The sequence below is a fragment of the Apodemus sylvaticus genome, chromosome 7 (genome assembly GCF_947179515.1).
Source record: "Apodemus sylvaticus chromosome 7, mApoSyl1.1, whole genome shotgun sequence".
Lineage (NCBI taxonomy): Eukaryota > Metazoa > Chordata > Mammalia > Rodentia > Muridae > Apodemus > Apodemus sylvaticus.
Window position 1 is genome coordinate 83,442,101 of NC_067478.1, and position 13,106 is coordinate 83,455,206.

General features: G+C 53.0%; 1 protein-coding gene across 9 annotated transcripts in view; it reads left to right on the plus strand.

Annotated features, from left to right (window-relative positions):
* Nucleotides 1-13,106, plus strand: part of Cep164 (centrosomal protein 164) — a 63,264-nt gene that overhangs the window by 42,101 nt on the left and 8,057 nt on the right. For 4 of the 9 annotated variants that reach the window (XM_052188445.1, XM_052188446.1, XM_052188451.1 and 1 more), the window contains 10 exons: nucleotides 2,045-2,130; nucleotides 3,255-3,398; nucleotides 4,137-4,283; nucleotides 7,213-7,557; nucleotides 9,658-9,801; nucleotides 9,879-10,104; nucleotides 10,265-10,342; nucleotides 10,554-10,685; nucleotides 10,961-11,083; nucleotides 12,753-12,896. In XM_052188445.1, coding sequence (XP_052044405.1) covers nucleotides 2,045-2,130; nucleotides 3,255-3,398; nucleotides 4,137-4,283; nucleotides 7,213-7,557; nucleotides 9,658-9,801; nucleotides 9,879-10,104; nucleotides 10,265-10,342; nucleotides 10,554-10,685; nucleotides 10,961-11,083; nucleotides 12,753-12,896 — 1,569 coding nt within the window. The remainder of the gene's footprint in view (nucleotides 1-2,044; nucleotides 2,131-3,254; nucleotides 3,399-4,136; nucleotides 4,284-7,212; nucleotides 7,558-9,657; nucleotides 9,802-9,878; nucleotides 10,105-10,264; nucleotides 10,343-10,553; nucleotides 10,686-10,960; nucleotides 11,084-12,752; nucleotides 12,897-13,106) is intronic. The other 5 variants (XM_052188450.1, XM_052188453.1, XM_052188447.1 and 2 more) reach the window with 4 other exon arrangements.

Genomic DNA, 13,106 nt, shown 5'->3' on the forward strand with positions numbered 1-13,106 from the left:
CACATGTATTCCTTTGAAAATATAAGTACAGTCACCATAGCAGCCTCCCTTCCACTGCCGGATGCTGACTATAATAAGGCTCTATATACGCTAGGCAGGCCCTCTGCCACTCAGCTCCACCTCAGCACCCTGGGCCTGCCCTTAAAAAAAATAACGCTCTAAATTAAACTGACAATCCTCCTGCTTCCGCCTTGGGACTAGATCTTAAAAACAAAACTCAGGAGCAGAGGTAAGGCTGGGACGCCGGGTCCTGAGTAGCTAGCTGGGCCAGAGGCTTGGCATGCCCTCGTTTCGATCTCCTTTCTGGAGTGCCACCACACATGTCCCTCATTGGGGTCCTTTCTTCCTTTCCCGGGGCAAAAGTTCTAGATGGGAAGTGAAACTACTCAGAGGACCCGCTGTGTGGCTCTCCCCGAGTTATTCCTTCTTTGTCGGGAGGCTGCCTCAGTTTGCTGCAACACTACAGAGCCTGGAGCAGGAAGGGGATAGACAGGCAGGATGGTGTGGTCTGTGGCCAGTTCCAGCCTGCCCATGTCCTTACAGTCCCGGAGGCCTCTGCGGCAGTGGGCTCGAGTTGAGTTTGTATTACAGTCACCCTACTTTATTACTCATATTTGAGTGGTGAAGTCCAGCCGATCTGTGTGGTCCTTCTTTCATTGAGAACATGAGAGCAAGAGGGCGACCTTGGGTGCTTTGTAAGGAAGAGGCACTGTGAACTGAGCACCAGGAGGAGGACGGGCGGGTGGGGCAGGGAGGGCGTGCCTGCTTGTCATTGTGTGGCCCAGGCTCTGCCCAGGTCCTTGCCATGAGAAGTGGCAGTCCTGACTGAGAGCCCTTCCACCTCAAGATCTGAGAGGTACTCACAGATGCAGTGCTTAGTCAAAATGTAATCTGGGGGAGCTGGGTTTTAGTGCAAGGCCTGCCCTTGGTTAACCACCCAGATCTATGTCAGAGTCAGATACACCTGCTGGGGTTCTGGTGGCCAGAGAAGTGTCTGTATGAGGGGGATACAGGCAGGGACCCCACTGGGAAAGACAGATCTCTCTCCTTCCCCCCCTCTCCCAGTGAACCTGAGTCTCAGAGGAGGCTATGCTCCTGTCCTAGAGTGGGGCCTGGGCTTGACAAGGGGCTTTTCCTTCCATCTTAGGCTGAGGGAGAAGAGGAGAGAGGAGTGGCTGCCTTCTTCAGGCAGAAGCTGTGCTCATGTGTAGGCTATTTCACCCTACGAAGCCCGGGGTGGGGGGCATGCTTTAGCGACATGGTTGAGGGGAGGAGGGGCTCTCCTGCAGGCTGGACATTTTGGAGCAAAGAGTGGATCCCAGGCTGATTTCACCATTGCATTTCTTTACAAACTATTTGAAATCATCAAAAATTGCCTTTTTTTTTTAAACTGGCTTTCTAAATTTGCCTAGATACCCAGGATGTGAATAAGATTTGGGAGTTTATTTTCAAACGGATGCCGTAATACCAGACTTGGGGGTTGGCGCGGAGCGAGCTCATTGTCTAGGCTGGGATTCATGTCCTGGAGTGGAGCTGTGGAAGGGCTGTTGCGCTCTCCTTCCAGGAGTCAGATGGCGCCCTCGGGTTTGGGGCATAGCCTCCCCTGCCCCACTACACCCTGGTGGCTCAGAATTCTTCCTTCCTAATATATTTGGTCTAACCATTTTATTTTGTCACCCCTGTACCACGGCCTTGTTGACCCAGACCTCAGTGAGTTTAGGGTGTTTGTGGAGATCATCGCTTTCTCTTTGCAGCTAGCAGTGCAGGCTCCAGGCAGCAGGCTGGGTTCTTAGGCCTCCCTCCCCCTGTTTCTGGCTCTTATCTGTGTATGTAGTGAGCATATTTATTTATCTCCTCTTCCAGCTGTGGGTCATGGGCCTAGCTAGCTAGAGCTTGGGAAGCTTCATCCTACAGACAGACCTGTCCTGTGTCTCAGCAGCCCTGGTCCTCTCCAGAGGCACCGTAGTGTACCTGCTGACCATTTGACGCAGCGGGACAAGATGCTTGCCCCTAAAGCACTTCTTCCCTGACTTCTTGCTTTCAGGCCCAGGGGTTAGGCCAAGAAGAACAAGATGACAGCAAGTCCAGCAGAGCAGAGCCACAGAGCAAGCGGACCCAAGTCTCTGAGAGGTACAGCGGGAGGTTGTGTGTGTCAGGAGGGGGTGGGGCATGGGTAGAATTCCTGGTCCTTATGGTTGCTGGAAGACAGATGGTGACCTAGCTGGATGGCTGTCCAAGGTGTGTTTATGTGACACAGGGTGGGAGGTGGGCAGGATGGACCCTGCCTGTGGTGGTGTACTATGACAGGAGTGCGAAGTGTCACTTGGCAGGCTTTGCACATGGCTCTGCGATTAGTCCAGGGCTCTGACCTCCGTACTGGATGGGGTTGGTTAGGCAGTGTATATCTGGCCATGAGCCAGGGCTGAGGTGGCCTGTTGGAGGTCGGGAGAGCCACGCTCTTAGTGCAGAAGCTCAGAGTTCTGAGTGGGCTTCTTCCTGTGTGTGTGTGTGTGTGTGTGTGTGTGTACATGTGTACTCATAAATGTGAGTATCCACAGAGGACAGAGGCGTCGGATCTCTTGCAGCTGAAATTACAGGCAGTTGTGAGCTGTCTGGCACAGGTGCTGGGATTTGAACTCTCAGGTCAATGGAAGAAACAAGGCATTATCTTTGTTTTTTCTTTCTTTTTTTTTTTTAAGATTTATTTATTTAATATATGTAAGTACACTGTAGCTGTCTTCAGACACTCCAGAAGAGGGCACTAGAGCTCATTACGGATGGTTGTGAGCCACCATGTCCTTGTTGGGATTTGAACTCAGGACCTTCGGAAGAGCAGTCAGTGCTCTTAACTGCTGAGCCATCTCTCCAGCCCCCTACAAGGCATTATCTTAACCACTGATCCATATCTATCCCTTGCTTTCTGCATTTTCCCTTAATTCTTTCATCCGTCCCTGGACCTGGGGATGATGAACTCCGAGAACAGACACAGACGTGAAGGTGTTCAGCGGCTGGACCAGGCAAACACAGCAGGATGCCGGGAGCTCAGCTGTAACCCTGCAGGAGGGCCTGAGAACGGAGAGGCTGACGGGCTGCATGTGTGGCTGCGCTGTCTGGACTCTCTGTGGGTGTGGGGGCAGCGTCTCCCGTGCAGCTGAAGAGGGGGACTGGTGCCCACTACGCCCATGCCCTCTCCATTCACCTCTAACCCTGCTCCTCTGGCTGCCCTGACCAGGCTGTCTTCCGTTTCTGTCCAGGGAATGGCTCCAGGGTACTCGTCACAGCCAGGCCCCTGAGGAAGGGCCTCTGCAGACTCTGGAGGGGCAGCCTGAGTGGAAGGAAGCAGAGGAGCCTGGGAAGGACTCTGTAGCCAGCCCCACCCCACTGTCCCTCCTCCAGAGGTAAGGATGAGGAAGAAGGATCCCTGGAGGTGGCAAACCTGCCTCTTCATAGTCCTCCATCTATAGCTGAAATTGGGTAGCCAGCCTGTTTGGGGGCACCACAGGGACTCTTAAGTAAGAGTGTGACTCCTGCCTGGGCAGACTTGACTGTTGCTCTGGCTTCTCCATCCCTGCTAGGGAACCCTTTCAGCTCTGTTCTCACCAGCATCTCCCCGCCAGGCATCTGCTCCCTTCTAGTCTCATACAAACTGAGCTGGAGCACTGATTTGTCCCTGGCCCAGTCAGAGGGCAATGCAGTGCCCCTGGACCTGCTGAAGCCACACAGAAGAACCTTTCTGTCTCAGACTGGTCCAGAGCCTAGAGTGTATTTGCCAGTGCCTCTGTTCCCCTGGCAAGAGGAAGATCTTAATCTTAAGATTCATAGAGATGGAATGAGCCCCAGGGGAAGCTGAGCTATAGCAATGTTCAATCAACAGTATCCACTGAGCACCTGCTGCGTGCAGCGTTTCTAGGGTGATGGGACCATCTTTCTTGCCATGTGGGTGGGAATGCCTAATCTTCACTTCAGATGACTTGAGAAGAGGCCGGGAGGGAAGGGAATGGGAGAGTGAGGCAGGGGAGTTTCCCTGGGGCTGCCCTCCTTGTCTCCCTCACAGCCCTTGAACCCCAGTAGGCTCTTAAGTTGGGCCCTTCCCTTCCTACCGGCTCTAACATGGTTGCTTCTTTATTGCTTACAAGGGAGCAGGTCCTGAGTCCACCTGCTTTCCCTGAGAGGGCTGAGGAAAAACACTCCCAGGCCGAGGAGCTGGGCCTTGGGCAGCAGGAGGCTGAGGAGACCGAGGAGAAGGTGGCAGTCTGTCCCAGCTCACCTGCCTCTCCAGAGGTGTAAGGGCCAGCTTTATGTGTCTTTCCTGTCTTCCAGAGTATGGACTGTGTGGATCCCATTCCCCTTGAGTGGTGGCAAAGAGTGGGGTGAAGGGTGGACATAGCCCACCAGCCATCACTGACCCTTGCCCAGGCTTAGTTCAGGTCATTGGGCTACCGGCCTGGACCTAAGGTCTGAGGGTGGGCGAGGGGGACCTTGCGACTCCTTAGAAGGAACCAGGAGAGGCATGTTCTCTCCTCCGCCAAGCACTAGTTTTCTCTTAAACATGGAATGTTTTAGAAAGGGAATGGGGGCTTGGGGCGGAGGAGGGGACTTGCTGGTGAGTCACAGACTGAGCAGACTTGCTCACTAGGGCCTTGACTTGACCTCCGGTCTGAGGTAGCTGCGCCAGGCTCTGGGTTTGTTGGTTTCTCCAGGTGAATGAGGCTTACAGAGGACCCAGGGCTGCTGAGCAGACAGTTTTTCTGAGACTGACTCACTGAGAGCTGCCAAGGCCACTGAGCCTTTCGTCTCTTCTTCATCCTCATCCTGATGGAGACATGGGGGACTGCAGCAGCCACATTTTTTTTTTTTTTCGGACAGTGAACTATCCTAGAGTGACAAACATGTGGCTTTCTGCAGTCCCCTGGGAGGCTGGCACAAGGGATCAGGATGCTTGCTGTTTATAATGAACTCTCAGAAAGAGGAGGAGCTAGGCAGAGGTCAGGGGGTGGGGTAGAGGCTCAGCTAGGTTCCTCTCCAGGTACTGTGGCTGTTCAGTGCCCTGATTTCACGTTTCTTCCTGTCTCAGTGGTATGCCTTCTGGGGTCTCCAGATACTTGACTGACTCCCTAGGCTCCTGGGTGCCTGCTTTACTTTGCTTGAGTCCAGTAGGAATAGGTTGGTTTTCAGTGTGGTGTGGCTAGTTCTACATCTGGCAGCTGAGTCTGAAGGGCTAGGTGGCAGACCTCATGTTGTCGGCATCTTTTGTGAGCATCTGTGGACTAGTAAATGGATCCCAACCGTATTGTGGCTATGTAGCTAAGGAGGAGAGCATTTATTTGCCTAGCATGTGCAAGGTCCTAGTTAGATTCCCTAGTGGTACTGCAGAGAGTGGGGGGGCATCTGGCTCTCTAGCTTAGCAGCAGTACCCCCTCCCCAACTTCAGGATGCTCCTGGGGACCTCCTCACCCCTCCCTTACTTTCGCACCCTGCTTACCCCTGTGGATCTCTGAGCTACTTGGTGGCCAGCCCGACCTGACTGGGCTCCCCACTACCTCCCATAACTGGAAACTGGGTCTCACAGAGACTGATACCTGACCGGTTGGCCTGAAACCAGACCTACTTCTTCCAGAGCACTCACCCTCCTGTTAGATCTTCCAGGCATCGCTCAGTGCTTTCGAGCTAAGCAAGGGGTTCAGCAGAACCAAGTCTTTAAACCAGGGAGGCAGGAAACAGCCTCATTTGCCTGTGTGCCAGGTGCGCAGGCAGGTTCACTGGCGTGTATAGCCTGGAGCATGTGGGATCTGGTGTCTCATCCCCCTGCAGCATGTCCCTAGGGCTCCACACAGCTCCGCAGCCCACAGGGGAGGCAGACATTAAAAGGTACTGTCACTGGGAAAAAAAGAGATGATTCTGCCAGGCTTGGAAATGAGTTGGGGGGTTGATGAGGCAGAGAGCTGGAGGGAAGGTGCTTGTGGAGGGCAATATTCTCAGAGGAGGAGGCGGCCATGTTGCTCTATCTGCCATCATCTGGGCTGTGTCAGGACTGAAAGGAAGCCAGGACGTGGAAGGAGGGAGGGGGCAGAGTCAGGAGCTGAGGATTGATAGCGTGGTCCAGGGTTGTTTTCTGAGTTCTGCTCTTAGGAATAGGGAGGGGCCAGTCTCAATGGCATTTCAGGGATGTCACTAGCCTTTTCCGTCCTCCTCTCCCTAGTCTTTGTGGGCTGCGGTGAGATTCTTCACCACTCTGATCTGTCCCCTCCTTCGGTCTTCTGTCTGCCTCTCGGCTGAGCTGCGGGGAGGGGTCCCAGAGCTTTCAGTCTGGCTGGACAGCTCCCCTGTTTGACTCTCAAGTAGGTCTCAGAATCCAGCCCATGTATGTATTCCTGCTGGATGGAGCCATGGCACTGTGCAGGAAGAGTGATTCTGTGCTGAGGCCGGTGGGAATGTGAGGCGTAGGGACCCGGACGTGCATGTGCCTCCTGGCCTTTCAAGAAGTAAAACACTTTATCCTGACACCCCTTTCATGGTCACAGTCGTCACTGGCGTTTTGATATTTTCTTTAGTCCTCAAAACTCTCTAGACCAGTGGTTCTCGACCTTCCTAATGCTGTGACACGTTAATACAGTTCCTCACATTGTGTTGACCCCTCCCCCCAAAGCCTAAAATTATTTTGTTGCTACTTCAAAACTGTAATTTTGCTACTGTTATGTGCTGTAAGGTAAATATCTAATATGCAGGATATCTGATATGTGGCCCCCAAAGGGGTCGCTACCCACGGATTGAGAACCGCTGCTCTAGACACACAGGAAAAGAATGTCATTGTCGTCTTCCTAACAGTTCTCTGTATACCCATTAGCTCAGAGTTTCTCATCCATTTTCAGATACCCACTTAACCCTGAGCTGATGAAAGCCCCCAGCATGGCTCAGGGAAACACCTGGCTCCTTGGGTAGCAAGGCAGGGAGCTTTGCAGCCTCTTCCGTGTTGCCTTATCCTCTGTTTGGTTTGGGAGGCAGAGAACAGACTCTGGGACCTGTTTCTGAAATGAGCCTTACTTCTCAGGCAGAGCTTGAGTGGCTGGGGACATGGGAACAGGAGTGCAAGCCATTCCAGGGGAGAACCCCCGTGGGGGGGGCAGAACTTTGTTCTCCTCTGCCAGCTCTGGGCCTGTGGGACCTTGGTGGGTACTAACACTGCAGTGGTAAGCCGCCCTCTCCCTCACGCAGGCAAACTGCAGAGCCTGCAGCTCCTCAAAAGCAATTCTCAGAGGCTATACTGAAGGGCATGGAAGAGGCAGTGACCCAGGAACTGGAGGAGGACCAGAGGCTGCTGCTGGAGTTGCAGAAAGAGAAGCCACAGCAGCTGGAAGAGAGGCAGTGTCGAGAGGAGGAGGAAAAGGAGGAGGGAGAGGAAGAGGAGGAGAAGGAAGAAGAGGAGAAGGAAGAAGAGGAGGAGGAGGAGGGGGAGGAAGAGGAGGAGGAAGAAAAAGATGAGGAGGAAGAAGAGGAGGAGGAGGAGGAGGAGGAGGAGGAGGAGCTCCAGCTTTACCAGCAGAAGGAGAAGTCCCTCAGGTCTGTTTCTTCCCTGTGGTGGGGCTTGGGGAGTGAGGGGTACCTGCTGGGATGCCCACAGCCTGAAAAAGTGGCTCCTAGAAGTCGTACCCAGAAACCAGAGCTGGTATTGTGTTGAATACCCAAGAAAGCATCTCTGGCTTGGCTTCTTTGATGACCAGGGACACTAGAAAGGTGGCCCTTTAGCCAGCAGAGGTCTCAGAAGAAAAGGGCAAATGGCTACCAAGATGGTCATAAGCAGCCTGTCACAGCCTGAGCCAAAGGGCTTCAGAACCACGTTGACTTGACAGTTTAGCGCCCGCCACATCTTGTCCTTTTTAACAGAACATCCAAGAGTGGCTGAGAGTTACCATTTTAGACCACAGATAGCAAGTCTATGCTTAATTTTGAAGAAACAAACCAGAAACCTGACACCTAAGTAAAGGGAGGTCAGGTTCAATCTTTCATGAGCCCAACGCAGGCACTCGGACTCAGTGCCGCCCTCTCCCAAACCTTCTTGGGTCCCTGAGGACTGTCCTCTTTCAGGACAGTGACCAAACAGGTCACTGATAAAATACAACACCCCAAGGCTTCTCCTAAGAGCTCCGAGTTGTGGTGGAGACCAGGGTGTTGGCAGTGTCTGCCTCAAGGCCTACAACATGGTAGTTGCTCCTTAAATGGTGTTTCTTGTCTAGCCAGTGATGACTAAGTGATTTCTCTGTGGTTAAGAGCCTCGACTGGCTCTCCTTGAAGCAGTTTACCTCGAGACCCCTGTTTTTCTTTCCACACATATTTTTGTGGGTATGGCTCCTCCTCCCCGAAGCTGAATGGGAAGACAGGAAGGTTCTTGCCCTTTGTTTTGCAAGGTGTAAAACAGAGAGCTTGAGTTACTCTAAACTCCCTGTCAGCCCCACATTCAGTGTTGGCTGTGTAAAATTTGCCACAGAAAAACAGACAGGGATTTTAGGGAATCCGAGAGGAAGACTTTGCATTTTTCTCAGGTTATTTCCCGCCTCACCACAGAGGAAAGCAGTGGTGGGAATCACTTGAAATAGGAAAGAATCCTAGATCTGTTTTGGCTCTGGAATTCACTCTAGACCTTTGCAAAGAGGTTGTCTTCTGAATCCTGCTTCTCTTTGGGGTTGGGCATCCTGGGTGCCCTGCACACATCCCCTAGTGTTGTGTGAGTTACCAGAGAAAAGTTGCAGTTTGTAAAAGCACAGACATCTTTGCTTCAGGGGAAATGACGGCTGTCATGGGTCAGATCAAGGTGCCTTTCATGGACTTTTAAGGCTTACTCGGGGTTTGGGGCTAGATGGTACTGCACAGACCTGGCACTTTGATTGAATATCATTTTATGCCTGTTACTACATTCAGTGCTTGATACAAAAGACTTACGGACAGTATTATAGCCAGGTGTGGCATAAGCACTTGGGAGGTGAAGGCAGAAGGATCAGGAGTTAAGGCCACTTTTGGCTACATAGGAAGTCTGAAGCCAGCCTAGGCTACATGAGACCCTGCCCCCTTCCCCAAAAGGAGTCAGGATTCTTGCCCTGAAGAAATCCTGCGTCTTGCAAGGAAAGCAGATAGAACAGATAAGTTATAAGGTACCATGCTTCCTTAGCTCATGCTAAGGAAGGCCCACGTGCAGATTGTGAGGGGAAATGTGAACTGATGAACTTGTGTGCTGGGCAGTGAGTATGGTTTCGTCAGATAGAGACGTGGGATTTTTGGCTGAAGAACCAGCATGAGCTGTAGTCAAGGAACAAAGTGAAGGATGATGAATCTGGAGTTAGGGTCTTCCGGTGTGGCTGGGATAGGGTCTAACGACCGAGGAGTGAGGGGTGGTTGAGAGAGACTGGCTGGGGTGGCTGTAACCTTTCATGTCCAGGAGGATAACTTGTAGGTGTAGGGGAACCTAGGACCAAGCAGACTCCCATTGGCTTCCTGTGGCAGAAGGTAGATGGAGTTCTGTGAGGAACCAACATGGATGAGAGGTCGACTGATCTTTAATACCAAGGGTGGTTTGTAGGTAGGCCATGAGGCTCTCAGAGATGGGTTCTGAATACAAGAAAGACCTCTGTGGTCTCTCTCACCAGCCTACCTGACCTTTTCCCTCAGCCTCCTGAAAGCCCAGCTACAGAAAACTGCTGAGGAGGAGGAGAAGGAAGAGGAGACTCGGATAAGAGAGGAAGAACGCCAGAGGCTGGCCCACCTCCGGGCCCAGGTGCAGTCCAGTACAGAAGCATTTGAGAACCAAATTAGGTGAGTCCACACTGGGCGCCGCCTGGACCAGGGACCTGGGTGCGTGGGCCTGTTCTCATTCCATTCTGTCTGCCCAGGGCCGAGCAACAGGCTGCCCTACAGAGGCTTCGAGAAGAGGCAGAGACCCTCCAGGAAGCTGAAAGAGCCAGCTTGGAACAGAAAAGGAGGGCTCTGGAGCAGCTGAGGGAGCAGCTGGAGGCCGAGGAGAGGACTGCACAGGCCGCCTTGAGGGCAGAGAAGGAGGCAGAGAAGGAGGCCGCTCTGCTGCGACTGAGGGAGCAGCTGGAAGGGGAGAGGAGAGAAGTGAGTGAACTGAGGGAAGACTGTCCCCTTGACACAGCATACAGAGGATGCTGTGGGGTGCAGGGAGGGAAGCTGACTCTACTCAGCACCTCAGCGCCTTGGCTCAGGAGCTGGCCCCGGCCTCTGAGACTTCTCTCACAGGCCCTCTGCTTCTCCTCAGGCAGTGGCAGGCCTAGAGAAGAAGCACAGTGCTGAACTGGAGCAGCTCTGTTCCTCACTAGAAGCCAAACACCGGGAGGTGAGGAAACGGTGGTCTGGTCTGATGGGGCAGGGCCTGGGCCCTCAGGCCCCTTCATGCTGGTGCAAGAGTTCAGCCCCACCCTTGGCCTGTAGGGAGTGAGTTTCCCCTCCCCACCACCCCCACTTCCCCAGGATGCTGGGATGGGTGCTGAATCCACGCACCCAGTTCTGAGGGCCACATTCCGTTGTACTCACTGGCGTCTCCTTAGGTGATCTCCAGCCTCCAGAAGAAGATAGAGGGAGCTCAGCAGAAGGAGGAGGCCCAGTTACAGGAGAGCCTTGGGTGGGCCGAGCAGAGAGCTCACCAGAAGGTTCATCAGGTGATTGAGTATGAACAAGAGGTAAGTGCCTGTCTCTGTCACCTCCGCTAAGGTCTGCCGCCCATCTAGCCTCCACCTGGCCTCTACTCCCTCAGGGCCAGGACCTTTGCTGCCCCTAGGCCCCTGTGTGTCTGTAGAGAAGGGTAGTGGTAATAGTTCCGATGTACACATGCGTGCTTTGGTGCTGTGTGTGTTTGGAGGTGGGGGACACTTCACGCGTAAGATCTTCAGATCCCTAGGCCTGTCGAACTCCTCTCAGCCCTGTGAGCCATGCTTCTTCCGTGTGCCCCGTACAGTTCAGCAGCCTCCTTCGAGACAAGCGCCAGGAGGTAGAGAGGGAGCATGAGAGGAAGATGGACAAGATGAAGGAGGAGCACCGGCAAGAGATGGCCGAAGCCAGAGACCGACACGAAGCTGAGGTAGCCTCCATCCAGCGCACCGGGCATAGGCGCACTAGGGGTCCTCCTCAGCGGGCTGTCGGGAAGGGAAAGGATGAGGTCACGAAAAGGGTTGGCTCCCCGCAATAACAAGGCTTTTCTCCCTTGAAGTTTGAGAAACCCCCATTCCCCAGCGAGGGTTACTTGGTCTCCCATGGTGGCTGCACATTAAAAAAAAATCATAGTGATTGCTGATAGAAACTAAGGTTTTCCTCCATGCAGGGTGCGGCTCTGGGCTCTTTAGCTTTCAGTCCTCGAGGCAGCCTTGGGGAATGCGTGCTGTCATTATCTTGATTTTTGGAGACCGGGACATTAAGAAGCCAGGGGAGTTTAGGTCATCTTCCCAAGCTGTGCGACTCCACAGCCTTCTGGTTTAGACACCCCAAAACCACGTCACCAGGGGTGCATGGAATTTCAGGATAACAAGAAAGAGACTGACAAGAGGCAAACAAGAGCTGGCTCTTATGTGCTAGATATAGTTTTTATTGTTGCTGCTGCTGCTGTATCAAATTACCTGTCAGAAGTAACTTGGGAAAGGAAGGGCTTAAACTCTGGCTCAGTTTGACCCCTCTTATTATGGTGGGGAAGGCAGAAGCATGAAGTTATACTCTTATTATGGTGGGGAAGGCAGAAGCATGAAGTTATACTCTTATTATGGTGGGGAAGGCAGAAGCATGAAGTCCTACTCTTATTATGGTGGGGAAGGCAGAAGCATGAAGTTATACTCTTATTATGGTGGGGAAGGCAGAAGCATGAAGTTATACTCTTATTATGGTGGGGAAGGCAGAAGCATGAAGTTATACTCTTATTATGGTGGGGAAAGCAGAAGCATGAAGTTATACTCTTATTATGGTGGGGAAGGCAGGTGGCAGAGCATGACGCAGCTGGTTACTTCGTGTCCTCAGCCGGGAACGGACACTCGGCTCCACTTCTTGTTTTTAGGTGCTCTGAGACCCAAACCCACGGAAGTGGCTGCCCTTCCATGTTAAGGATGGGTCTCAGGCAATTCATAGTCTAGAAAATCTCTCCCAGAGCCCAAGCCTGACCCCTGGACGATTTTAGGCTCTGTCAGCTTGACAGGCAGTGATAGCACCCATCTCATTGCCCAGCTTCTTTGGCCTAGAGGTGGGAATGTTTCATGTCTTGAGTGGACCCCAGCTCAATGTGGCTTGGTCCCATTGGGGGAGAAGAGTGGGCAGGGGTGGGACAGCAGGGAGCCTCTAGTACAGGGCAGCCCCTACGGCAGACCTTTGGGCTCCTCCGGCGACTGGACTTCAGTCTTTCAGGATTAAAACACGATAGAAACAGCTCTCCCAGGACAAAATTTAGCTGCATGCCTTCCCATACCAGTTCCATCCTTATTGAAGACTCGTGAAAGACTAGAGGGAGAGGCTGTAGAGCATACATCAGCAGGAGAGACAGTCTTCCTAGGGGAGAGAGACATCTGGCCTGTGTCCCCTCAAGCTGCACGGGAGAGCAGGCAGGCATTCTGGGCCTGCGACTCTGCCGTCTTTGTAAAAGCTACTTTGGGGGAAGCTGATAGCTACCTTCATTGATCTAACTGACCGGACACAGCAGGAGTTGGGGAGACTGATTTTGGGATGTAGGGAACCCACTGTAGGTTCCCTCTGTGACTCCTTGATCTTTCCAGGTGAGAAAGCAGCGGGCTGACCTCCTGGGGCAACTGACTGGAGAGCTGGAGCGCTTGCAAAGGGCCCACGAGCGGGAGTTAGAGAGAGTGAGGCAGGAGCAGGACCAGCAGCTTGAAGACCTAAGGCGTCGACACCGGGATCAAGTGAGGGCCTGGGAGATGGGGTGGCACTTAGGCATTCCCATTGCAGGGTAGGAAGCCATGTACAGTGATCCAAAAATTGTAGGGCAGACTCTGACACCTTCAGGATTGAGGTCTTACCCTGGCCATGTCTGTGCTTTGGGGTCTCTTTGCTCCTTGTTTTCTGAGCCTCACTTGGAGTAGGCCTAGTGTTTGAAAGGAGAGCCCAGCCCG